The 25,390-nt window shown below is 40.6% G+C and overlaps 1 protein-coding gene across 2 annotated transcripts; it reads right to left on the bottom strand.

Annotated features, from left to right (window-relative positions):
- Positions 1–922: 922 nt before the first annotated feature.
- Positions 923–13,830, bottom strand: LOC131237852 (protein NSP-INTERACTING KINASE 3-like). Of its 2 annotated transcripts, XM_058235870.1 has the most exons (13): positions 13,686–13,828; positions 13,456–13,564; positions 12,409–12,550; positions 9,933–10,065; positions 9,736–9,807; positions 9,078–9,221; positions 8,089–8,160; positions 7,141–7,200; positions 6,945–7,042; positions 6,375–6,524; positions 4,697–5,038; positions 2,727–3,118; positions 923–1,675 (listed from the first exon to the last, which is right to left on the bottom strand). In XM_058235870.1, the coding sequence occupies exons 3-13, from the start codon at positions 12,509–12,511 to the stop codon at positions 1,358–1,360; spliced, it is 1,884 nt and encodes a 627-aa protein (XP_058091853.1). In that variant the 5' UTR covers positions 12,512–12,550; positions 13,456–13,564; positions 13,686–13,828; the 3' UTR covers positions 923–1,357. The 2 variants fall into 2 exon arrangements, with proteins under 2 accessions (XP_058091853.1, XP_058091852.1); XM_058235869.1 differs by having other exon boundaries at positions 13,391–13,830.
- Between the last annotated feature and the right edge of the window lie 11,560 nt (positions 13,831–25,390).

The raw sequence follows: 25,390 nt of genomic DNA, 5'->3' as shown, positions 1-25,390 counted from the left end.
ATGCTTCACGGGCTCCCTACAACAGTAGTAGGATATTCGCGCCCCTTTCCTGCGGTGCTACCCACATATCACAACCGTATGATAGAGAGAGGTACAGTTTTCAACGATCAGGACTTGTCAACCGGTGGGCCCCACGATGGTACTGACCACCCTACAAATGATCATAGCCATTGGCCACGAACCAACGGAACTGATAGAAAAACCACACCGAGTTGTGTTTTCAGTTTCTATTCACAACCAGTCCGAGTCTACCGTCCACAAGGCTGTTCATTTTAGTCTAAGAGGATCCGGAACGTCCATCTTGGACACCACCGTAGACGGTGCATGATAAGAAAAAATTGTCACAATCAGATATCATTTGACCGTTCATTCTGTGGCCTTCAAGTGGATGGTTAAAAACGATCAGCAAAATTCCTATTTATTTACTCTGTGATTTTGACAAATTACATACCAGGCCAGACTCCCATCATATCGTAGTGGACCACCATTTCATTGCCTTTAGTTGCATGGCAATCCAGACCGTACATCCAAATCTCTGACCCAATTGTGGATGGATCGTAACCGTATGATCAGTATTTTACCTTTAACCACCAATTCGATGGTGATGATTTCTCAAATCCTATGATTTCTGAACCATGCACCATCAAATCGTGTGCCCCACAATTTAAACGGTCCATATGGTCTCAGATGCATTCCACCCATCAGGCAGGCCATCATTTGAAGCTGCTGAAAACGCATTGTGAGGTTCGACTCGGCAATCCATTCATTTACAAACGCTGGCCCACCTGATGAGCGGACAGACCATCCACACAGCAGGACCCACCTCATAAACAGCTCAGATTACCAGACTTAACTGTAAAAAATTCACCAAAATCTCCATCACCCTAACCCAATTTCCCCCATATTACTACATGCATGAAACTGCTATGAACACAAAATTTCCATTAAAAATCATATATTTTCCATTTCCAATCTCTCCCAACTTACAGTAAATTATGAAGCGGGTTATGTCAGGTGGTCCATGCACGAACGATTACGATCCAAATGGCCCGCCCACTCAGCCCATTTGGATGGGAACATGAGCAAAAAAATCACGACGATCCAATATCCCAGTACAGAACATTCATTTTCAATAGAATGTGAACCACTGACCAGCTTCATTTATGATGCCGTGATCGGATTACAACGACTGTCGATCCACATAGCTCATGGATGATGTACCTTCCACCGTACAAATGGTTCACATTCAACTGCCACCAGATCGACGGATGATTACAATCACCTGACCAAGCGTCCATATGGGGCCCCACATAGCAACACGTACCTGATGGGCGTGCCCACAGCATGCACGTTCATGTCATCTCGGGCCGGAAAGCTCCATTGGTTCGACTACAAGCGAAGATTCGTCGACGAAGTCCATGTACTTCTGAGGCAGCTTCTCTGATGACCGGAACCTGGGTGTCTCAATCTTCTGTGAGGCCTCCCATCTCTCAGCGAGGCCGTCGCCTTCCAGCATTCTTACCACCTCAGACATCTTTGGGCGGTGGCAAGGGTGGAAACACGTGCATAGCAACGCGACCTGGACCATCTCCTCCAATTCGATCTGGTCGAAATCGTTCTTTAGATCTTTGTCCACCAATACATTCAGCTTGTTCTCCTGATGGAGCTTTTTCACCTGTTGAGGAGAGCAGTCAGAAACACTTCATGATGAAATTTCTTCAGTATGAAAATCAATCAATGCTGCAGGTGGGGCCCACCTATTAGCAATCTAAAACATTCATCCAGTGAAACCCACCATGCACAATCCAGTACAGACCAGAATCCTGTACAGGTGGGGCCCACATTTTAGTGTTCACATTCATCCAGTGACACACACACACACACACACGATGAAAATCAATCAATGCTGGAGGCTTGTAGTGGTGGCATTCTAATACAGACCATTCCCTACGGGTGGGACCCCACCTTTTAGTGATCTAAGACATTCATCCAGTGAACACCACTACCACACACACACACGCAGTGAACAATCGTAGCCGTCTATTTGTGGGTCTGCAGATGACAGTTGAAAATAACATTCACCAAATGACCCATGTGTAACAGAAAGAAGTGCACCAAAAGAACGGCTGGATTGTTCAGAGAGAATATTTTGGTCCATCTCTCATCCAGGGTGGGGCCTACTTATGAGCAGACCATTGCCGTTGTGCTCAAAAGGTGTAAAGCAGAATGCTATTATGACACCCATGTTGTAGAACTTCCATACAGACCTAGCCGCAATATGCACCGTTGATCTAGTGGGTCACCACAAGGATATGCTATGAACAGAAACACGGTTATTAAACAACTTGCAAGCTTTGCCTATTGTATGTCGACTTTCTTGCTGTTTTGAGTGATCGGACGGCTATCAAAGTCCAGGCCCCCTGATTTATAGAGCATGTTACATTGATGTGGTTTAACAAAAATTCAACTGTCCATATTGCAGACAGTAGAGATGTCTGGAACCCATCGGCAGCATTGTATCACTCATTCGAAAAGCAGCACACTGAAGATCTGAAGGGAGAAAATGAACGGATTCTAGAACTGGTCTACTGGGTATTTAAACACATACAGACAGCTTTTTGCCTTGTGGGACCCACTGGATAAACGAATGTGATTGAAGCAAACTATAGTGGCCCACTTGAAATATGTCCAGCTGCTCAAAAGAAATCCAAAAATAAAAAACTTACCGCATCGAGCATTGCACCTTTCTGGTTAGCCGCCCGTCCAAAATCAAATGCCTTCTGACCTGTAATCAGCTCAAGGAGTAAAATACCAAAGCCAAAGACGTCGGTTTTCTCCGACGACTGGCCAGTCTGTAAATACTCCGGAGCGATATGCCCAACGGTCCCACGCACGGCTGTGGTCACGTGGGAATCTTGGTGATCCAACAGCTTCGCCAATCCGAAATCTCCAACGACTGCCTCGTAGTCCTCGTCAAGAAGAATGTTGGCAGCCTTTACATCGCGATGGATTATTTTTGGGTCGCACTGCTCGTGCAAATACAATAGCCCACGGGCTGTTCCCAGTGCTATTCTCTTCCGTTTCGGCCAGTCTAAGGCCGGCTTGCCATGAACATGATCTGCTCAAAGAAACCAGAATTAATAATTGTATTTTTTAAACAAGGATTGAAAATCGGTTCGTGTTACCATATCAGTCACCACCAAAACCAGGTTATATCATCTCATATTGGGTTGTTTTCGGCATATAGTTCCTGCACGAAGCTGAAACTGGTTTGTATCCAGCATGGTGTGTCATAACGGCCACTGCAGGGCCGTAAAGGCTGTTACGTAAAGGTAACAGTGGCAACCATTACACGTTCGTTCCACAAACCCTTGTTGATTCTGAACTTCGTTCACTAAGGAACAAGACTTTTGATGGGCCAGCCCTTTTTTATGCGCCGCTTTACCCTGGAAAGAAAATGAGCTTTGCTCCCCTTACTAATAGGGGAGCTAGACGCAAACATAGGCCCCCCTAAAAGGGGGGCCGAAGCATGACAGGTTGTTCCGTCCTGGTCAACAGTGACGGCGTGCTGGAGCAGCAAGTGGAGCTTCGCGAAGTGAGCCAGCGCCCTATTACACGTTACGGGGTTGTAACGGCCATTACGGGGAAAAAATGACCCGTAACGCCCCGTTACGCACCCCGTAAAGGCTGTACGCCTGGATCTTTGACATGTTTTCTGCCCCTCATGTGAGGGTCCCCTCACCAAATCATGGCTCCTTTTCTAAATGGCAGAGACCCTCCACCACACATGCCACATATCTGCATCAATCCAGACCATCAACTGCAGGCCCCAATGATAGCAGCTTTTACCAAAAAACGGTAGTCATTTAGACGGTCCTAACCATCAGATTGGTGACCATCAAATGGACAGTCAAAATGAAAATAGTCAAGCATTTATATTCAACCACTCATATTAGATAACTACGATTATCTGGTCAGTTTGATTTTTTAGCAAGGCTTCGGCCATTTTGGGGCCCTTGATTTGGACAGTATGGATTGGTATGTATGTATGCCACATGTATAACAGATGAGTAACGACCACTTAAGAAATGGTTTAAGACGGTCTCCCAGCCCTTCAGAGTAATTATCCACAACAGGCGTCCAATAACTAATGTCGCACACTGGTGAAATAGCTTACAAAACAGCATCGGCATGGTGCGCATTGTACACTATTTTCAAGCATTTGACAAAAGTGTAGTGAAATATCATATTTCGGAGTTAGGCTGCATTAGGATGCTCGATTGAATTCCAATAATCTCAAGTCAATCCAATAAAAAGGGAAATGGCAGAAGTGAGGCTAGTCGGATTTAGTTCATATTGGAAATTGCTTGTTCCAAATCTAACTTGAAATGCGTGCACATGCAATTAGGGGTTGGTCGTCATCATGAATTTAAACGGTCCCAACTCCATTTTGGACAATCACTAAACAATTGGGTGCGTTTGGTTTTACCAAATATCATGAAATTTCATTATTAATATCTAATTTGGTGCAAATTTTCATAATATGTCAGAAAATTTTGTGCCACCAAACACACCCTTAAGTATTGCAATTCAATTCAGTTGAGCATCCAAACACGCCCTAATCTTTTAGGCTCTATATGTTGGTACCCCTCTTTTCAAAGTCATGTCAAAATAGGAAGGTACCAATCTGGCTCACCTCGTAACTGAGAAGCAACACTTCCATTTGGCATGTAAGGGTACACGAGGAGCCGCTCACTCTCCGTCATGCAGAACCCGGAAAGCCGGAGGAGATTCCGATGAACAGCCAGGCTAATCAGCTCGACTTCCGTCTGGAATTGAACTTCGCCACTTACTGCGTTATAATCTTTCAGCCTTTTAACAGCCACTAGTGTACCATCTTGCAAGCAGCCCTTGTACACTATCCCAAATCCTCCCGTCCCCAATATATTTTTCGGATTGAAATGATCGGTGGCGGCACGAAGTTCCTTTAATGAAAACCTCTTCAGATGACCCAAACATACCTCCGGATCATATTGATCTGTCAAGAACATGCTAAGTCAGAAAATGCAACGTGTCATAAGAGAAAAGACTTCTACGACATGGGAACATGTGCCAACTTGGCCCGTGCATGCATATTTGAGCTGACCATAAGGTAGCCCAACCATGCACCCACCCCAAAAAATCTGGCCAGTCAGTCAACTCATCAGCGGGACCACACATGTATGCCAACAATGGATTGTTCACAAAAGAAATGCCAATACTCAATCAGCGTTTAACATTCACGTGCAGAGCAAGGGAATCTACATGGTCGGTCCCATCCAGTGCATGGTTCGGATTGACTGACACCACATAAATTGTAGAGTTCTGTGGGCTTGGAAAAATTTTAACTCAGTCATACATAAAGTGGAACTTCAGATAAATACCAAAGCTCAATGCACAAAATGGCAAACGATTGTAAAATGAAGTAGAGTATATAAAGGAGGAATTGCAGGGTCCTCAGCGCAAGTATGGTGGTGGCAGTGGGTCAGGTCAAAGTCAGCATGAGACTAACCCATTTACTAAACAGGCCAAGAATTCCAGCCAGAACCCAAGATGTCCCATTACCCCAACAACTCAACCCAGCAAAACCACACTTGGGTTTAAGAACAGAACGTGGGGCCAAAGATATTTTCCCAGCCCTGCTCAATTATTCCATACGTACACAATACATGTATCATCATATACATGCATCTATACTTGATGTCTATTACTCTGTTTCAGATTTTGGGTCGGCTTGGGGTCGCATCGTCTGGCTCAACCCATTGATAAGCTATATGGGTGCGTTGAGATGGGTAGGGTTAACATGAGCTCAACCCATTACCTAAATGGACCACATTTTTTCTTGACCCGATCCCAATCAGCTACCCATTTAACTTGACCCAAACTGCCTCATAAGCAGGCTAGGCCACTTGACCAGTAGGCCGACCCAATCAGTCGCCACCTCTACCCAAGGATATGTTCCAACGGATTTCAGTTAACAAGTGGCTTATTGTTGAGTGATCTCAACCATTGGTATGTTCGGCCCCACCACACCATGCATAGCCAGTGACTTAAAAATCTCCTTGATGGGACAATCCTCCTTTCAATGTGTGACCAGAAAAGAAAAACAACAACAGTCCACATTCAAGTTCAATTGAAAAATCCTAAGGTTGGTGCGTTGGATTTCCCAGTCCAGGAGATTTTTGGGGCATGATCCTTACAAAGAGGAGGGTCACATCAGATCAATGGGCTGGATCGCTCAAACCATGGACCCTGTTTGTAGAAACTGGAACCTGAGTATCCTGTGCCTATACTTGGATCAAGGTCTATAATTCCTTTGATATACAAATACCAACCATTGACATCGAAGAAAATCTGTTGATTGTGTATGTGCCGCCGCCAAAGAAGCAACCCAACAGCAACAATCGCTACAAAAGCAGAACTGAGGCTTGCACCAAATGCGATAGCTACCCTGCGGCTTTTCATTCCTCCAGATTGTGACTGAGCTGCAAAACCGAAGATGGAAATGCTTAGAAATAACAATGGAACAGACAAGTCAAAGTAAGAGAATTACTGCCTTCCCATAGTACAAGTCTCAAACATGTACAATGATCAGGACCATTTATATGGTGGACCACCACGTGGGTTGGCTATAGGCAAAAGAACAGTTAAAGAAATTAACTGATTTGACATTTCAAACCACACGGTTGCTGTTACTTTCCGATTTCGGGGAATTTAAGGAGAGACAAGTCCAATCACATGCTTTTTGGACAATGGCCCATCCATGAGATGAACACAAAATTAACAATCACAGTCGCAATAAAAGGTGTGGCATGTAGATTCATAGATGTTTTGGGGTGCATTTCAGGAAACTCCACGAGTCTCGTGCGAGTCATAACAGTATTCCTCAAAGATTTTAAAATCACCTTTAAAAGCATCTGGTGGGTACGAAAGTTGTTCCGAAGACATGGCAGAACAGTAGTTTTCCGGACTTGGCCCACAAATCAGAGGATTCCCAATAATGCTGTAAAAAAAATAGGAAACTTGAATAATCAAGCAGTATAAAGAACGCCTGCAAACATTGAAAGGGAGAAACAACAAAGATGAAGACGAAGAAGATACTTGAAAGTTCTAGCTGAAATTTTTGGCAAGGAACCGCTCAGATTGTTGTAAGAAAGATCTCTGTAAACAGTTAAATTTAAAAAAAAAAAAAAAACCGTAAGTTTATTAGATAATTGGATGAAACAATCAAATTCATGGATCTTCCTAGATAAAAGATGAAAAATAAAAGGAGGGATTATCAGGATCTGATGCACATCAGAACATGCATAGCATCGGATGAGTCCAGTCCTTACAAACCGGGGCCCATGGTTTGTTGGTCTTAGATTGTTGAAATGATGGATCCTGTTGCAGGAGATGCCCCAAAAATCTTGCAGACTGGAAGATCCTATCCATCCAATCTTTAGGACTGTTTGGGTGATAGGGACTTCTCATTAAAGACGGCATACTGTTAGATTCCACTTTCGCTGAAAAATAGGGCCTGAAAAGCAGGATGCTCCTATCATTTTCCCTGGAAATGATTTTGGGAGGGGGTATTTGACTGCCAGTCCGCACACGTGCTCGGGATCTAGACTGCCCGTTAGTTGCACCATGTCATGAAACTACCCAAGTCTTTATAATCAATCGTATCCGTTTCATGTGGGCCATGCAGTTGGAGAAATATGGACCATAGGTTGAGTTTCCTGACTGGCACTGACAACTAAACAGCGCCTGTCAGGCAAAAAGCAGGAAAAAATGGTTTTTGAATGTCAGCCAAACAGGCCGTTATGGCCGAAGACTTTGATTAACTTTCTATTTATAGGCCACTGATTGAAGAGTTTTGATCTTTCACTCCGCAATGTCTCTGGAGCAACTCCAATTTATGATGGGGCCCATCATATCAGCAGTATGGATCACTGGACCATGGACCCTGTTGAATAGACTAGATGCATTACAGCAACATGCACATCTTTATGCATGTTGACTCTAAAATTCTTCATAAAAGAATGGGTTAAAGATATGGAGACATACAGGAGAGTGAGACCTTTGATGTCAGACAGAGATTCAGGCAAGGGTCCAGAAAGGCTGTTGTTATTCAGTCGCCTGACTTGCTCAGAAGAAAAAGCAAAAAGAACACTGCCAGTTAGTTTTAATACTCAGCGAAAGTAACCAAAAAAAAAAAAAAAAAAACACCAAACCAATAGAGAGTCTCTATGGGTGCATTTGGTTGCACTAAACTGCAATCAGTCAAATTTGCTGCAGAATATCATGAGTTTAGTTTAGTGATATTCGGTGCAACCAAACACACCAAAGAAAAAATAAAGAAATTGCTCCTTTAAACAGCGACTGGATTTCCATTAGTGGATTCACAACTGAAATAAACTGCAATAACTAGTCCATGTGAGTGGAAATGACCAAACTGCAATTCCATTCCCTGATGGTTATATTGAGAGGCCAGGCTCCAACTTGTAATCAGATTACTTTCAATTTGCACTTGAAAGGAATGTAAGGGGCATGTTTAGGTGTATGGATTCCGTTTGGATTCCATGGAAAATGTAATGATTACCCAATGATAATTTCCATGGTCACCGTAGAAAATAGGATTCCACAAATGGGGTGTCATTTTGTATAGCAAGTGGAATCTTCAAATTCATTAGACAAGAGTCACCTTGTTTCCCGTGTGAGAGAATTCTGACCATGGATAAGAGTAATGATTATTATGTGGAATCCACATCCATACAGCCCAACTGTCTTGTCAGTGGAAAACATTTTCCATTTCTGCCTCAATTCCATTTGTCCAAATACACCCTATTTGCAATTTGAAGGCTACTTCCTCATTATGAACTTGAGAAATCGTCCATACAATTAGATCATTTCCTCCCAATTGAACAGTACACTTGCAATTCAATTCACTTGTGCATACAAATGCATCATTGAAGAGCAACATTTTTGTAGCAAATTCAATTCCTGTCAGACTTTGTCTATGGAATTCAAAACATTTTGAAGTCATCCGATCTTACAGATAGTTCAGGTTCTTCAGGTTGCCCAATGAACTGGGTATTCCGCCACTGAACCGATTGTTTGAGAGATCAAGCGTTTGAAGCTTCTCCAGCATTCCAATATCAGCAGGAATAGGACCCAAAATGTCATTATTCTGCAGCAACCTATAGGTAAAAAAAATGCATACCATCTTCTCCATAAGTCTACTTGTTTATCATTCTAGATTCCACATTCGTGATTGATATTGCAGTTATAAATTTCCATTCGTCATAAGAAAATGAGAGAAGGTTTTCTGATTGGCATACATTGCTAAATCTGGTTATTTGGCTTCTAACTTGTAAATCTAAAATTTATAAGCCTTGAAGTTGGTTGATTAAAAAAGGCCTTGAATTTGAATAGCAAAGATTAGGGCGTGTTTGGTATGTTGGCTAAATGCAGAGAGAGCACGAACCCACCGCAGCCCAAATGAGAATAGGACGATGACGAGTCCGACCACTCATCATTGCATTCTCATGTTGAGAAGAAGGAGCATTTCGCTTTAGCAAAATGTGTGTTGGCCCAAACCAGAGTCCATTCCATTCTCATTCTGAGGAACACCCAAACAGGCCCTTGAAACTGACGGGGTTCCGGTTCCGCTACTGAAAAGAAAATGAGGATAGAGGGGCTGTTTCCACTTACACAGATTGTAGATTACTGAGGTTCCCAATCCCTGGAGATAAGGTTCCAGACAAGCTCTGGCTAGGCAGCCCTCTGCAAAAGAAATCAAGAAAATTAGTAAAATTCAAAGCAGAAAAAGTTGGATGATGACATTTTCCCCCCTCCATATATCAGATTTAAAAAGGCTAGTACGAGAGGAGGATGTATCAGTATCTTACAAGGCAGAGACAGAGCCATCAGCAGAGCAGGTGACCATCCTCCATCCACAAGGATCCACCGAGTTAATATCCCAGTTCTCCAACACATTGTATGGGTCATGCAGATTACTTTTTATAGCCATCAAAGCTACAACTGCATTAGGCGTTGTGCAGAAAACCAGAAAGGAGTTAGAGGTGAATAGCAATTTAGGAATGTCATCATCAACGCACACCAAACACCTGTGGGATATCCAGGTGGGTCCATAAAGAATGTGGGTTGTGCAGAAAACCGGGTCAATCCATTCATCAAGTGTCCTACAAGTATGAGAAATTACACGCTGGAAAGGTTAGCCAATAGTCCACATTCAACATGTATGTGGGGCTCGAATGATGAGAGGACAGGCCTGATTTTAAGGTCATCAAGTACTCACTGCCAGGCCCACCTGATGAATGGACTGGATGTCACAATTGTCTTCAGCATTGGCACATATGGATAGCCTGTACTTGGTGTGTACAATTAGCATTCCTCATTAAAACTAATCATCAAACCAACACAAGATCTAAATCTAGAATTCATTCAGAGTTTCAGATGGTTTGCATTGCACGGGCTTGCCCGGACAGCATGCTCCAGGCAACAACTGTCCACAAAATCCCCTTTGTGAGTGGTCAGCAATGGTTGTGCAACGGTGTCATGTGGGGTCTGACCATGTTGGCATGTGAATCTGTGTTGGTAATAATGTATCAGAAGGTTTGCTGCTATTTTGACCACTCAACTACTCAAGCATGACATTTCATATCTGTGGGTGTTTCATGCTTGGGGGGCTGTTTGGGAAGCTGGAAAATGGTTGGAAATGAAATCAGTTTCAACAGTTATGGCGTTTTCCACTGTTTATATTATTATTTTTTAAAGAGTACAAGTGGAAACCGATTGTCGTTATTACACTTTCCTAACAAAATGAGTGAATTGATGTCTCTCAAAAAACCTAATTGATGGGCATTTCCTCTTTTTATTGGACACCAACCAACTACTAATGGCTCTTTTTGGTTTTTCTGCACTAAAAACCTACCCAAGCAATGGCAAAGGAAAAGCATATCGATTTCCATAGAAAATTTAATTGCAAAACAAAAGTTAGGTTGTGGTTTCTATTCAACGTTTTTCCACAGGATTTTATTTTTCACATTTTGGGTTCTTCCTATCCAAATAAGAGTAATTTGCTTGGAAATTTCTGCTCCACAGCCTAATATGGCAGCTCGTGCTTTGGGGTGTACATGTAATATTTTGATCCATGGGGTCGACCTTAGGTGTGGGTCGATGTTAGCATGCGAGCCTCCACTATCACCAATTCCAAGAGAAAGGGGTAAAAGAGGAAGGTCAATTGCAGGTGGGTAGCTGATCATAGAACTTAGGGCAGCCCACTCAATCCGTCACGTCAAAGGGTCTGATAGTGGACTACGTCCGACGAAACCCACTCCCTTTATTGTTAAAAGCACCATCCAAGTACATGCTCAATTCCTCATGCTCATCTTCCGTAGCGAAAAGGACATCTTCATCTGGGAAGTCAGTTCTTACCAGTGCTTACAAGGGCAGCAGAAGCGAGGTGAGATGATCTGCAATAACCTGCCCTTTAATGACTTTTGCGCCCATGGTACAAGAGGGACAGAAGGAAGAGCATATCACTCTAAGAGAGTACCAGAAGACCGATCTTCTATGCCAATCTAACATTTAGAAATGAACAGCACATTATGGGGAGAAAGACTAAGGACCCGTTTGGATGCACTTCTGCAAAAGGGTTTCCTAACCTGCTTTTTCAGTCAACTCGACAAAAACCAATCAATTGGTTTTCATCAAGTTGGCATTAACGCCCATTTTTTCATGTGGGAGATGAGATGGGGTTTTCAAAAGTACATCCAAAAACACAATGTAGACTGGGGTTTGGCTCAAAATGCTGTTTTAAGTGTCAAATGTTCATTTCGATGGTCCATACAAGCCCTAAGACGGTGATGATGATTGTCGAACTGTCCAAAACGAGATAAAATATAAGGGATTGTTTGGATGCCCGTAAGCTTTTAAGTTGTAAGTGACTTTCAGCTGTAAGTCACTTGCAGGGAAGTAACTTCTCACCCCAGCCCCATGAAGTTTCCCGGCAGTTTTCCCTATAAGGAACTTACTGGTGAATTTCCTCCCCCCAAAACCATCTGTAAGTGACTTACCTGTAGTCACTTCCTATTTACAGAACTTACAGGCATCAAGACGACAGTTCATCATCGAAGAAAAAGCAGCAAATGGTTCATTAGTTCTCGAAGATCATCAAAAACAACAGCTAGAAAAGAAAAACATTGAATTTCCATCAAATCAAGAACACCCCAAAAAAAAAAAAATTAGAGAGTATCTGCATAACCATGTGATTCTTCTAGAGTTACAAAAATCACATTTCCTTCAATAAGCAAACAGATAACTCACAAAGGGATGGAAAACAAAACAAAAGAACCAACTGACCTTCGTAGTTTATTCCAGAAGGAGAAAGGCTTGCATTGGAGCTCTCCATCCATACCAAAACCAGCAAACTCACTTCCCAAAACAGGAAATCTCTCCTTTCCATCCTCTCTTCTACTCCAAAAACGCATGCACCCTCTTCTCACTGTCACAGACAATATACCAAAACCACAGCCCAAAAGCCAGCATTTTCCACATGAAATTCCATACCCAAAACCAACATAAACACTTAAAATAAATAAATAAATAAAACTTATTGGAACAAAAGTAAAAACCCAGATGAGAAACAATTGCAACACAACAAGAAAACCTCCACCGGAAATTCTCACCCCAAAACCACCATTTTCATGAGAACTAAAACAAAAGAGATTACTTTTTAGCTTCTTCTTTCAAAAAATTCAATCAAAAACCACTCACAGCAAAAACCCAGATGCCAAAGAAACTGAAATTCCACCCCCATTAGACCCCCATTTCACCATAAAAATCCAAATGCCAAATTCAATCCGCCAAGCAACAGAGATTCAAATTTCCCACCTTTTTTCCATTCAAAATCCTCTTGAGTACAAAACCCAGATGCCAGAAACTTGAAATCAAAACCCACAAAATGACAAAAATCCCACCTTTATCATACAAGCACCCTCAGAGAGTCAAAATGCTCCCAAAAACAAAACCCAAAATGCCAAATTCAATTTTCCAAGCAATCAAAACTCCCACCTTTTTTCCATTCAAAATCCTCCCAATAACAAAACCCAGAAACCAGAAACTTGAAATCCCACCCCAGAAAATCGCAAAAATCCAACTTTTATCATCCAAACACCCTCAAAATCCTCCCAAAAACAAAACCCGTAAAACCAATAAAATCTCCACCAAGAAAAGAAAAATCACTTCTTTTCATCACACTTCAATTTAACTCCACCAACTCCCACCCACCCACTCACTCCAAAAAATGAAAACTAAAAAAACAGACTTTTCCATGAAAACATACTCCAATCTCTCTGATATTGTAAAATCCTATAGATTCGGGAATGATTCTTGTAATCTTTTACAGACATTTTCATCCAATCCCCCACAAATTCCATGTGGTTGTGCTGTTGCTGCTCTTGGCTTTTATCCCCTGTTTGGTCATTCTCCTCCAACCCCTTTGATTCTCCTCCCATCCCTCCAAATCCCCAACACACACACAAGTTACATACAGCCCAACACGCGAAAAAAGCCAATGCAAAAGGCCAAACAAGACACTGATACAAATGAAGCAAGACAGAGAGTCGAATAATTAATACTTTTTAAAAATAGAAAATAAAAGAAAACAGAGACGGCCCTCAGGAGCACGTGAAAATAATACTCCTCCAATGGGCTTGCTGGATGTGGGGCTGCCACTCGGGTTCGACTGACATTACCGGAGTTTCATCTCTTGCGTCGGGCTGAAGTTCCCCTCGAGTGAGTGATATTAGGAGCGTTTGGCTTATGTAAAAATAAGAGTTTATTAGCATTTTTCTAAAAATAAAAATAAACTTTTAAAGTTTAATTAGAATGTTTGCTTGTTTAAAAAGTAGTTAATAAGCCCTAATTTTATAAATTGAAATGGGATTATTTTTTGAAAGGGAATTTATTTACCTTAAGTGATAGGAATTTTGGACTAATTTTTAAACTAGTTTATTTTTAAAATTTTGAAGTAATTCATTTCTTACCCTCAGCCTCTTCTCTTCTCTTTACCTTTTCTTCAATGTAGGCCCATGTGATGAACGACTCGCATCGAAGGTGGGCCGACATGACGGATGGTTCATATAAAAGTCGGGCCTTCATAATGCACAATTATATTAAAGGTAAACCCCACATGATGAACGACCTGCATCGAAGTGTGGCTCCATATGACAGAAGATCCACATCAGGCAGGCCTCACCTGCTGGATGGTCCACATCAAAGGTAGGACCCATATAATGGATGATGGACATTGAATGTAGGATCATATGATGGAAGGTTGACATTAAAGGTATGTCCACATGATGAATGACCCATGTTGAAGGTTAGGCCCCACATGATAGACCATCCACACAAAGGTGGGACCTACACAATGGATGGTGGACATGAAAGGTGGGTCTACATGATGGACTATCAACGTCAAGTGGGCCCCACATGATAGATGGTCCATAACAAAGGTGGGACCCACATGATGGATGGGACATCAAATGTGAGCCCCTCATGATGAGTGAGATGGCCTGCATCAAAGTGTGGCGCAACTTTCCCCATGCGCATGAGCCTGGTTCCATGGCATACCCTTAGATTCCAATATAAATATTAATGGAATGATTTTAAAATTTTAAATTTTTCATCTCATTTCCAATGTAGGACTAAACCAACCACTAATGAACAAGTGGGAATAAGACAAGTCAAAATTTAATTTTCTTTATTTTTTAAATCATCATTTTTTCTAAAGAACCCGGCCATATATATTAAGGTGGAAAAAACTTTGATACTCTATTATCATAATAAACAAGCATTTATAAATTATTTTGAAATTGCATAAGAAGGATACATGTAATTCAAATTAAACATTTGGCCATATATGGTAAACTAAAATGCACACCTTCTTTATCATCCTAGTCTCAATTCTGTAGATATTTATTGGACAGTTAAAATGAAAGATATTTAATAATCTTATTTGAACAAACAAGTGCATGCAAATCAAAGGTTAGGATCGCATAACAAAACTATTTTTCGGACTGTAACTTTGTGAAGGTGGCTTCCACAATTTACATGTTCTAATTTACACCATTTTAGGGGTCATTTGGTTTATGATAAACAGGTGCAATAATTGATTAATTAGAATCAATATGAAAAGTAAATGCAATAAAATTGTATGAATTAGAGTCCTCTCCAATCAGCTGAGAATGGGATCTAAATGTCATAAACAGTTAAAATTTAAATGCAGGCCTACTCTTTTTTTTTTTGCTGCTAAAATATATATTTTATTGTGCTTATTAAAATTATCATGTCAAATGTCACATATATTAATACGGAGTATTAAATTAATTTGATTAATGCTTTCTAATTATAACCATTCAAAAATAAAATTTGAATTCCAATATACTTTAATTAGGGGCATCCAAACGTAATTGAGAATTCTAATTGGATTTGGTTCCATTTAACATACTATTTGAATTTCAAAGCTTGCTTGTTTCATAACTTATATTGTTATGGTGTGTGTGTGAATATATATATATATAAATTGCTTTACTTGTATACTGAAATTAAAATGTAATGATGCTATTACATACATTACTTACATTATTTATTTTATTATGTAAAATTATAAAAATAATAATTTTATAATATAAATTTATAATAATTGCAGTCTCCAATTACATTTGTTAAATGATAATACACGCCCTTTTACTATGGAAATCCATGGAACAAATAGCCTACAAGCATTCAAATGAGCCCTATTAAAAAATTAGTAGAACTAGATAATTTTCTACAACATTGCTTTGCATGGTCAGGATTATGTACGGTTGGGATGATGGTGCCATGGACGAGGGACATGATGTAGGTAGTGAGAATCATGCAGATGCAGGTACCTCAATCTAAATCTGATAGTAGTGGACCTGAGTTGTGGATGGGTCATAATCAAGAAGCTGTACCAAGTGGTTGGTCCTATCAGATATTGGTGGCCATCCAACCATGTCCACATTCGAGAAACCGAGATGGACCATCTAAGGTGGGCCCCACAATCTAAAAGGTATCAGCTACGGTCACGCCACCTGTAAGTTGACGTGTACATGCATGTGGATTGTCACACCTTGCCAGACTATCAACGTCTTTGATTTAAAGCCGGGCACCACTCTGCTGGATTGATATGCAACATCTGGCCCATTGACCGTTGGGGCATTGAACAGTGACTACGATTGGTTGCGGAGCTGGGTCCCACCTTGCCTGGAATTTTGGCGAAAAATGTGCAATGTCACGGTCTGAATGAGACCAATCAGTCTGCTCCAAGAATTTCTAACTTTAACGGACGGTTAAGATTGTATGAATGTAATTCCCCATACGTTTAAAACTTATACATCACGAACACATTTTCTGTTTTCCTGAGATCTGTAAGGAGTGTGATATCAGGTGTTCCTGTACCCATCTTGCGTATTTGATACACTTACGGTGGATTACATGGATGGAATTACTGCCATCTCATCTGTCATGACAGGCTGTGGATTGTTGGTTGTATATGGTGTACACGTCTATCCCATGCGCCGCTGGTGAACTGTCTCGGTTCCGTGGGATATCGGAAACGGTGTCACTCCTTGCAACTTCACCCACTATACGGATAACTATGTGGGACTTACTGTGATTTATGTCTTTTATCCGCTCCATCCATCCATTTTATTAGATAATTTTATGTGTTCAACTTAAAATTGAAGCACACCCAAAGTTCAAGTGGACTACGACAAAGGAAACAGTATGAATTGAACTTCTCCGTTGAATTTTTTTTGGGTACAGAAGTTTTTGATATATCTGATATTTTTATTTTTATTTTTTCATTCTTTTATGTCCTTGAAATCTTATGAACACTTTGGATGACAAATAAATCTCACTATGCGTCCTAAGAGGAATTCAACGGTGGGAATCATTATTCCCACTCTTTCCTATGGTATGGTTTGGTAGCGCTTTTGATATGCTTCAAGTTTTGACTCAATGCCTCAAATTAGTTGGAAAAAGGATGGACAGCGTGGATAAGCTGCATACATTTGTTGTGGGCCCCACTACAGGAAAAAAACATCTTAAATCGATTAGCCACGTATCTCGGTGGGATTTCAAAATCCCACCACTCCATCGCACGTGCCCATCCCTCTTAATATACCGAGAGACGGATGCCATCCAAACACCACTCCATCCGTCACATCAAGGATTAGAGAATCCCATCCACCGTAATACTGATTAAGCCCGCTATCCAAACTGGCCCTTAGGGGTGTACATCGAGTTGAATCGAGTCAAGCTGGCCTCAACTCGACTTAGCTGAAATACTTGTTGACCTCAGCTCGAACTCGGCTCGGCTCAGTCCTCGAGCTTGACTGGCCAACTCGGCTCGGTTTGATCGGCAGCTCAAGCCAGCTCGAGCTGAGTTCAAGCCGAGTTCACCATTGAGGCATTTCCACAGACACCTGAATTGCAACTTAAAAATCACACTGTTTTAAAATAAGAGGTAATGGTTTTACAAGTATTCTATCAAATACCTTCTAAGTAACATAAAAACTATATATATATATAAGGATAAAAAATGTATTTGTTGAGTCATTTTATCAAACAGTTGGAGAGCAACATCAATGGCAAAGTAACCGAGTCACCTAATTGATTCGATCCTAGTTCGATTCGAGCTGGATTCGATCCGAGTCGAGTCAAGCTGGGCCCTGCTCAAACTCGGCTCGAACTAGTTTTCAAGCTCAAAAAATTAGCTCGGCTCAACTCGAACTCAACTTCAAACCGAGTCGAATCGAGCATTTTCGAGTCAAGCGACTGAGCTAGCTCGGTTCGCGCACACCCCTATAAACACTAGCAGAACACGGGATGCGGATTGCCTAACTGAGTAACTCAGTACCTTTAGCTTACTAAGTAAACTTTGTGGGGTCCATAGTTATTTATTTATTTTATCCACTCCTTTCATCCATGTTAACAGATAATTTTAGGGCTTGAGCCCAAAAATAAAGCATATCCAAAGCTCGGGTTGACCACATCAAATGAAACAGTGTGATTTGAACCTTCACCATTGAAAATTTCTTGGAGGCCACAGAAGTTTTGGATCAAGCTGATGTTTGTGGTTTCTATTCATCTGCGTCTTTGTGATCTTATGAACAAGTCGGATGACAAATAAACATTACTGTGGGCCCTGGGAAGGCTTCAACGATGGAAATCATTATTCTAGTCTATTTCCTGTGGCATGGTCTACTTGATCTTTGGATTTACTTCAATTTTGGATCAACCCCTAAAATTATCAGGAAAAATGAATGGACGGTGTGGATAAACCACATACATTTACAGCGAGCCCAACTGAGTTTACTCAGTAAGATAAAAAGTGTATGGGTAACTCAGTATGCAATCCGATTTCCCAAGCACGACTGACCCATATGATGCACACGGAAGCGGATTGGCTGGTGTACCACACACCAACATTGACGTCAGCAAGTTCTATGAGTATGATCGTGAGGTATGTGTTATATCCAGACTGTCCATCCAAGCTCATCTTAAGGCTTGAGCTAAAAATAAGACATATATAAAGATCAAGTGGACCACACTACAAAAAGCAGTGGGGTATTGAACGTCTACCATTGAAACCCTTTTGGGGGTCACAGAAGTTTCAAATCAATATGAAATTTGTTTTTCCTCTTCATCAGGTATTTGTGACCTTATTAACAAATTGGATGGAGAATAAACAGTATGGTGGCCGTACAATTTTTTAAAGGGTGAAAATCATTATCCTCACTACTATTTTTGATATGGTCCATTGAAGCTTTGGATATGATTCATTTTTTGTCTAATGCTCTAAAACGATCAAACGGTATGGATATAATAAATACATCATTATGGGGCCCATGTAATTTTGATATCCTTGGAATCGTTCGTACAACTCATAGATCAAGGAGTGTCGGCGCTCGTCCTCGCACGACACGTATCTACATCAACTATATACTTGGTGTGTGGTACACCCGCCAATCCGCTTCCGACGCACATGGCCGTGCTCGTTCAGTAAAAGCTCGTAACAATATAAACCATCCAAACCTCTTGGCCCACTGTTGATTATCATAACTCCACGAAAGCATTGAAACAACGATCCTAGCTCTCCAATTTTCATCCTTAGAAAGGGAAGATTAGAACGACAATAGTTCAATGATCGAGTCTCAATATGATATTTAGAGGTGCCATTTCATTTGGGCTCAAAATTGACTGTTTAGGTTTATATAATGTTATGGAAAATGTTTAGATTAAAAAAAAAATTCATTGAAAAAAATATATAAATATATATAAAAGAAGTTTGTAAAAACTTAATTTTTCATATTTTAAGAACAGACCGAAATATAATAGAAGAAAATTTTATCTTAATAAGTAGGGGGTGGAGCACCTTCCTGTTTGTTTGGTGAATCCATGGAGTAAGTTTGCATTGGAACACGTGCATGTGCACGATTACGGTTCAGTAGGAGTGCGTGGGCATGAGAGGCAGCGTGGTTGTAGTTGCATACTTTACACTTCGCACGTACGGAGATGGATAGCTCCCTCGCAAGCTTATGTGAATCGACGCGAGACGGGTGCAACAGTAGCTATGGGTCAAGTGGCTGGAGTGTTATGGGTAAGAGGTCCGAGAGAGACTTGTTTGCCTTATATAAGGACTAAAACTAGCCAATTAAGAGGTATAGTGTAACTGATCATGAAAAAATAAATCAGACAATGAAGAAACTGCTGCATGTGACTTGTCTGATAGTCCTAAACAACTAGCCACTGAGTTTAAATGGCTAACATATAATTGATTTTCCCACATGCAAAGCGGTCAAATTACAAATAACAATTAATTTCTCACCAACAATAAAAAATGGTCATTTAGAATTATGATTATGGACCAAAATGTTCAACCATCTTAGCCTATATAAAAGGGACTTGCGTAGTTCATTTTATCATCACCACTCACTCGAATCACTTTCTAGTATGAACCAATGACGCTTAAGACTTCTCTATTTAAGTTAGTAAGATTGTATGCCAACCTTAGTTAGCAAATCTTCAAAAAAAAAGAAAACATACCACTGGAGTGGTTTAAGCCAACAAATTATTTCTGGTTTAAAACTTTTCTTCAAGTTTTATACCCCGTGAGTTAAATTTGGACACAAAATTTTATTAATGTTTTTTACAATATTTGTTAACGCAAAATCACATTAAGTCCCGTCATATTATAGAAGATTTTTTTAATTTTTTATTTACATAAATTAAACATCTCTAATTTGACAATATCAGGTTTATACCATATAATGCATGTCATGAGTATTATAAATGTTTGCATGAGTATGGGAGGCCATCGTCTGCCAGAGCATCAATGTTTTTTCTCGTCTTTTCATGGTTTTTGTTGACTGGACTGAAAGTCTGAAAACATAGTGGGTGTGATCAGAAACAACACATGAATGTGAAAAGTGTGAAAGGAAAAATAAAATGCAGAGCTGGCTCTAGTGGCTTAAAACTTTTATTTGACACTCGCTTCTCACACGTGGAACACTGGCACACATGTAAAAGATCCAAGCGTTTCATTATGTGTATCCTAATAACTAGATTCTGAAGATATATAATTTTGACCACTTATCTCTTTTGGTTATCCTGAAATCTACTTTAAATGTAGACCGTTAATCAGTTTCTCTAATCCTCACGATTATTTGCACACACGCTTGTGGGTAATATATGTGAGCAAAGAGGTCGCGTCCAAATCAACCGCTTGATTCTTACACGTGTGCTTTTATGCACGTGCGAAATGCGAATGGAACGAATGTGCACTCTCCACTTCCCACGCGAGGATAAGGAGATTTTTTTAATTTTTATTCTGGAATAGTGATTGAGTGAGCGGCCCCTCATGGCTGTGGCCCCTGCCCACAGGAAGTTCCTGTGGTCGGAAGCTTGTGGGGCCCACATAGATATCCGTGAAAAATCCACTCCGTCCATCAGTTTCTCAAGATCACAATAGTAAGGGATTTCAAACATTAAGAAAATATAAAACTTATGTGGACCACGCCACAGAAAACATCGGGGATTGAACGCTCGCCATTGGAAAATTTGTGTGGTCCACAGAAATTTTGGATGGGGATTATATTTCTGATTACAGTCTATCTCAGTGTTAATAACATTATGAACGGTTCGGATGGCATATAAACGCCATGATTGGCAGCACGAACGTTTCAACGGTGCACGTTTCCAAATGTTTCCTGTAGCCTTTAGTTAGAAACTGATGGACGGAGTGGATTTCTCACGGGCATATCTGTGGACCCCACGTAGCTTCCGGTCGCTTCCGGTCACAGCAACTTCCCATGACCCAGGGGCACTGGCAATTCACGTCGGTCCCTCATGGGAGGAGCGGAACACGTGTCAGATATCGGTACGTATCTTTCACCTGCCATGAATCCGGACCATTCATCAGGTGGTACGAATTTTTGTAAACTCGTCATGTGAGCCACACATCATGTCGACGTTTGACTGTACTACATTTTTTGTCACAAAAATACGACCTTTCTGAGGATAAAACCAAAGTTACTTTCGGTTCATGGATTTTAATAGAGTTCCCTATCCGATGAATGGACCAGATATCTTACACGTTTTACGCATTCACGGATCTCTGACACGTATTCTACCACCTCACGTGAGCGGCCACGCACCGGATCACGACCCTTTTTTCTCTTTCTTGACAGGTCACGTGCATGATTTGTCTAGCTTTTGTTGTCTTCTGGGGACTCAAAAGCTTAAAAAAGGGGTACATTAATACTCTGGCAGCGTATGGTCGTCCATATGCATGCGCATAACTATGCCCCACATTCTAAACTGTTCAGATCGTGGGCCCCACATCCGATCTATCATATGGAAAATATGACACTGGATGGATGGTCCTAGTTGTCCAATTTTATGCCTGTACATCAACGGCTGAATAGAAAGTAGTTTACCGTCCAAATTGAAAAATGACCGTAAATCGGATTTTAAAATCATGAAATCAGTGAGATTCTGAACATGTGGCCCATGTAAAGTGGGTCCCACGATTGGACGGTTTGGATTGAGGTACTTATATTTCATGCGTACAATGACATGGAATGGTCACATTCAACCAAAGTATCAAATCCTCTGGAAAATAGTGGCGTACTGTTCGCTTTTGGGCCGCGCATAGTCTAAAATGCGCCGTAGGTGCACATTAGTCGATTGTCGATAATCTGCTGGTGTATTGAAATGGATATGTTCGAATTTCGATCTGAAATCAATTTTCAATGATCTGAACCGTTTATACTAAGATCCTCAAATTGAATAAAGCGTAGAAAAAATGTCTTATATTGGAACATTTCAACCGTTCGATCATTTGTTTATTTTCCTTTGAGAAATGCAGGGTCCTAAGCTTTTGGATATTGAATGATTCTACTGTGAGATTGTTTTTGAGCGGCCCCCATATACGATAACACTTATAATATTAACGGATTTGATCATCTAAAGGGGCCTATATCCAACGGCTAAAGTCTCTCATGCTATTGCAATATGTCTGGACGGTGCAGATTTAACAACTCTTAGCTACTCGAAAGAGTACCGTCACGACTCATGGGCCAATGAGCTTCGTTGCCTTCGCGCGAATCTACCTCGTACGCTCGTTGGACGGGAATCCTCAACAATAACGTCGGAAGCGCGTGCAACACACGGATTTCTGTGGAGCCCACCATTATAAATACGTGAAATCTACTCTGTCCATCAGATATAATACACCTTATTCAACATAAATAATACAATTTCAATTGATTAAAAAAACTCAGGTGGTTCACACAATCGGAACAATGTAAAATCACGTATGAAACATATAGATGTACTCGGTGTGCCCCACAAAAGATTTTTATAAGGATAATTTTCGTTATTTATATTTATCCTGGTGAGTCTCACCATATTAACGGGTTTGATGGCATATATATACAACTCGGTGACCCAAGTAAGATTTTTGTGGTGGGCTTCCGCATCTCATTGTTCTCTGTGGTGTGACCAAATAAGAACCATATCCATCTCATTCTAGGTTTTTAAAGTTAAAATGAGGTTTAGAAACTGATAGACGGAGTGGATGAGATGTTCACATCATGGTGGGCCCGAAAATCTCTGGCATTGCACGCTCTCCCTGTTACAAGCGTTGCGGAGGATTCCTGTCCGCTTTCCGGTGGTCATTTTCTGAAGGGTCGCGACTAAAATGCGCCGCTGAGGTCGGGCGCGGATTTCGGAGGATCCCTGGATCCACTAAGGTGGGTGGGATCCCTAACTGTGGGGCCCACATTGATGCATTATCCTTAAATCCACTCCGTCCATATGTTTTTACATATCATTTTAGTGCAAGATCCAAAGAAAAATAAGTATATTAGAATTTCATTTGGGCCATATCACAGGAAACAATAGTGATTGATCATTAAAAAGTTTTTGTGGGACAAAAAGTTTTGGATGAAGCTTATATTTGTTCTGTCCGCTAATCTAGGTCTTCTTGATTTTTACAAAAGGTTGGATGGCAAATAAACATTTCGGTGGACCCCAAGAAGTTTTTAATGGTGGGGATTTAATCTGCCTCCTGTGATATGGTCCACCTAAGATATGAATCTGCTTCATTTTTATTTTCATAGCCTAAAATTACCTGTAAAAGTGTATGGACGGAGTGGATTTAAGTTAAATAAATCAAGTTGGGCTCCACATTTAAGGATCCATCGAGGCCGCACCCGGTCAGCATCCCGCCGGAGTATCATACAACTGCTCTTCAAAAATACCATACCCATGTACAAATGTTCAATTGCATCTGATCCGTCCCATATATCATGTCGACCACGTGTGTACGAGATCCGTCCGTCAATTAGGTCGGCCACACCTTGGATATGCTCTTGGCCCGAAAACCTCACTGCCTGTTAATCAAGAGAGCCACACGTACACGTTGAACATCGGCCGTTCGTGGTATTTTCCTAACCATCCATTTTCTCATAGACCAGTAGCCCACCTGAATGGTGTGAGGTCCACCAAAAAGGTGTTCCACGCAGTTATTTAACAACGGATATCCCATCCATATATTGATAGTTACAGTGTAAAGGGTCATGGACATGACCCGTGTTAGTGGCTGACATATCACCCTCATCTCTTACAGTAACACGTGGCGCAATCTAGTCCCATCACATCATGTCACGTGATGGTGGGTCACTATAATTGTGTAAAGATGCAGTGTACCGTCAAGCCCATGCAATGCATGCAATTTTCAAGTGCCTGTGTATTGATTACCATGCCTTTACAGAGTATTAATTTTATTTTATTTTACACACCCACACCACATGGGGCAGTATCTCATGATCTCAACGTTGAAGCATAGACAGTCAGTAGAGTCGGACCCACAAAGTATCAAATAACTATAGTGAACTAAGAAAGTTAAGTCGCCTAAAATAATAACAATAAAGAGAATAAATGCCATACTTTTTCAGGTAACACAATAAAAACTATCTCTTTATGAAATAATAGCTTGGACTATAAACTATCTCTTTATAAAATAATAGCTTCGACAAGAGCATTTATGTGGGGGCCATTATGATGTATATGTCTAACAAGAGCGTATTTGTGGGGAGACCAATCAAAGTTTGGACGAAAAATAGAGTTTCTCTTGAGACTCACCTTAGGAGTGAATTTGGTAACATATGAGCATGATGGTTGTGACGGCTTAGATTTCTCAATACTCAAATATTAATTGTACTCGATAACATTATAAAGTATAAATTGTTTTAATTTAATAGGGGAAATATATACATATACGCCTGAATTAAGACTGGAATACTTCATAAATTGGTATATGAAACTCGGATTCCAAACTCTGGACACCATCAGAACCATGTAAAATCCTTTGATATACAAATTTAACCATACGAATTTAATTTGACACCTTTAGAAAGTCATTGATTTCACTTGATCCATACGATCTTATATTAAATCCTATGATTTATAAAGCAAAGGCCACAATCTAAGGAAACCATTATTGATCGAACTAAGTAATTAAATTATAATGGAGATCCACAAAAAAACATATTTAACCGATGGATTATATCTTGATTTCCTTAAGTCCAAGATCTAGATTAACTAAATTACTCCTTGCGATATGAGAACCGTCCTGATTTAATTAAATACCCTTAGACAGTAAAATAAACGTACCTTATAAGTTACATCTTACGCCTGACAATGCACGCTACAAACCTATTACCTATATCTACAAAATCTTATTTCCTAA

This window comes from Magnolia sinica, chromosome 2 (assembly GCF_029962835.1).
Source record: "Magnolia sinica isolate HGM2019 chromosome 2, MsV1, whole genome shotgun sequence".
In the NCBI taxonomy this organism is placed as follows: domain Eukaryota; kingdom Viridiplantae; phylum Streptophyta; class Magnoliopsida; order Magnoliales; family Magnoliaceae; genus Magnolia; species Magnolia sinica.
Note: the sequence above shows the minus strand (reverse complement) of the source record. Positions and strands in the feature narration are given on the sequence as shown.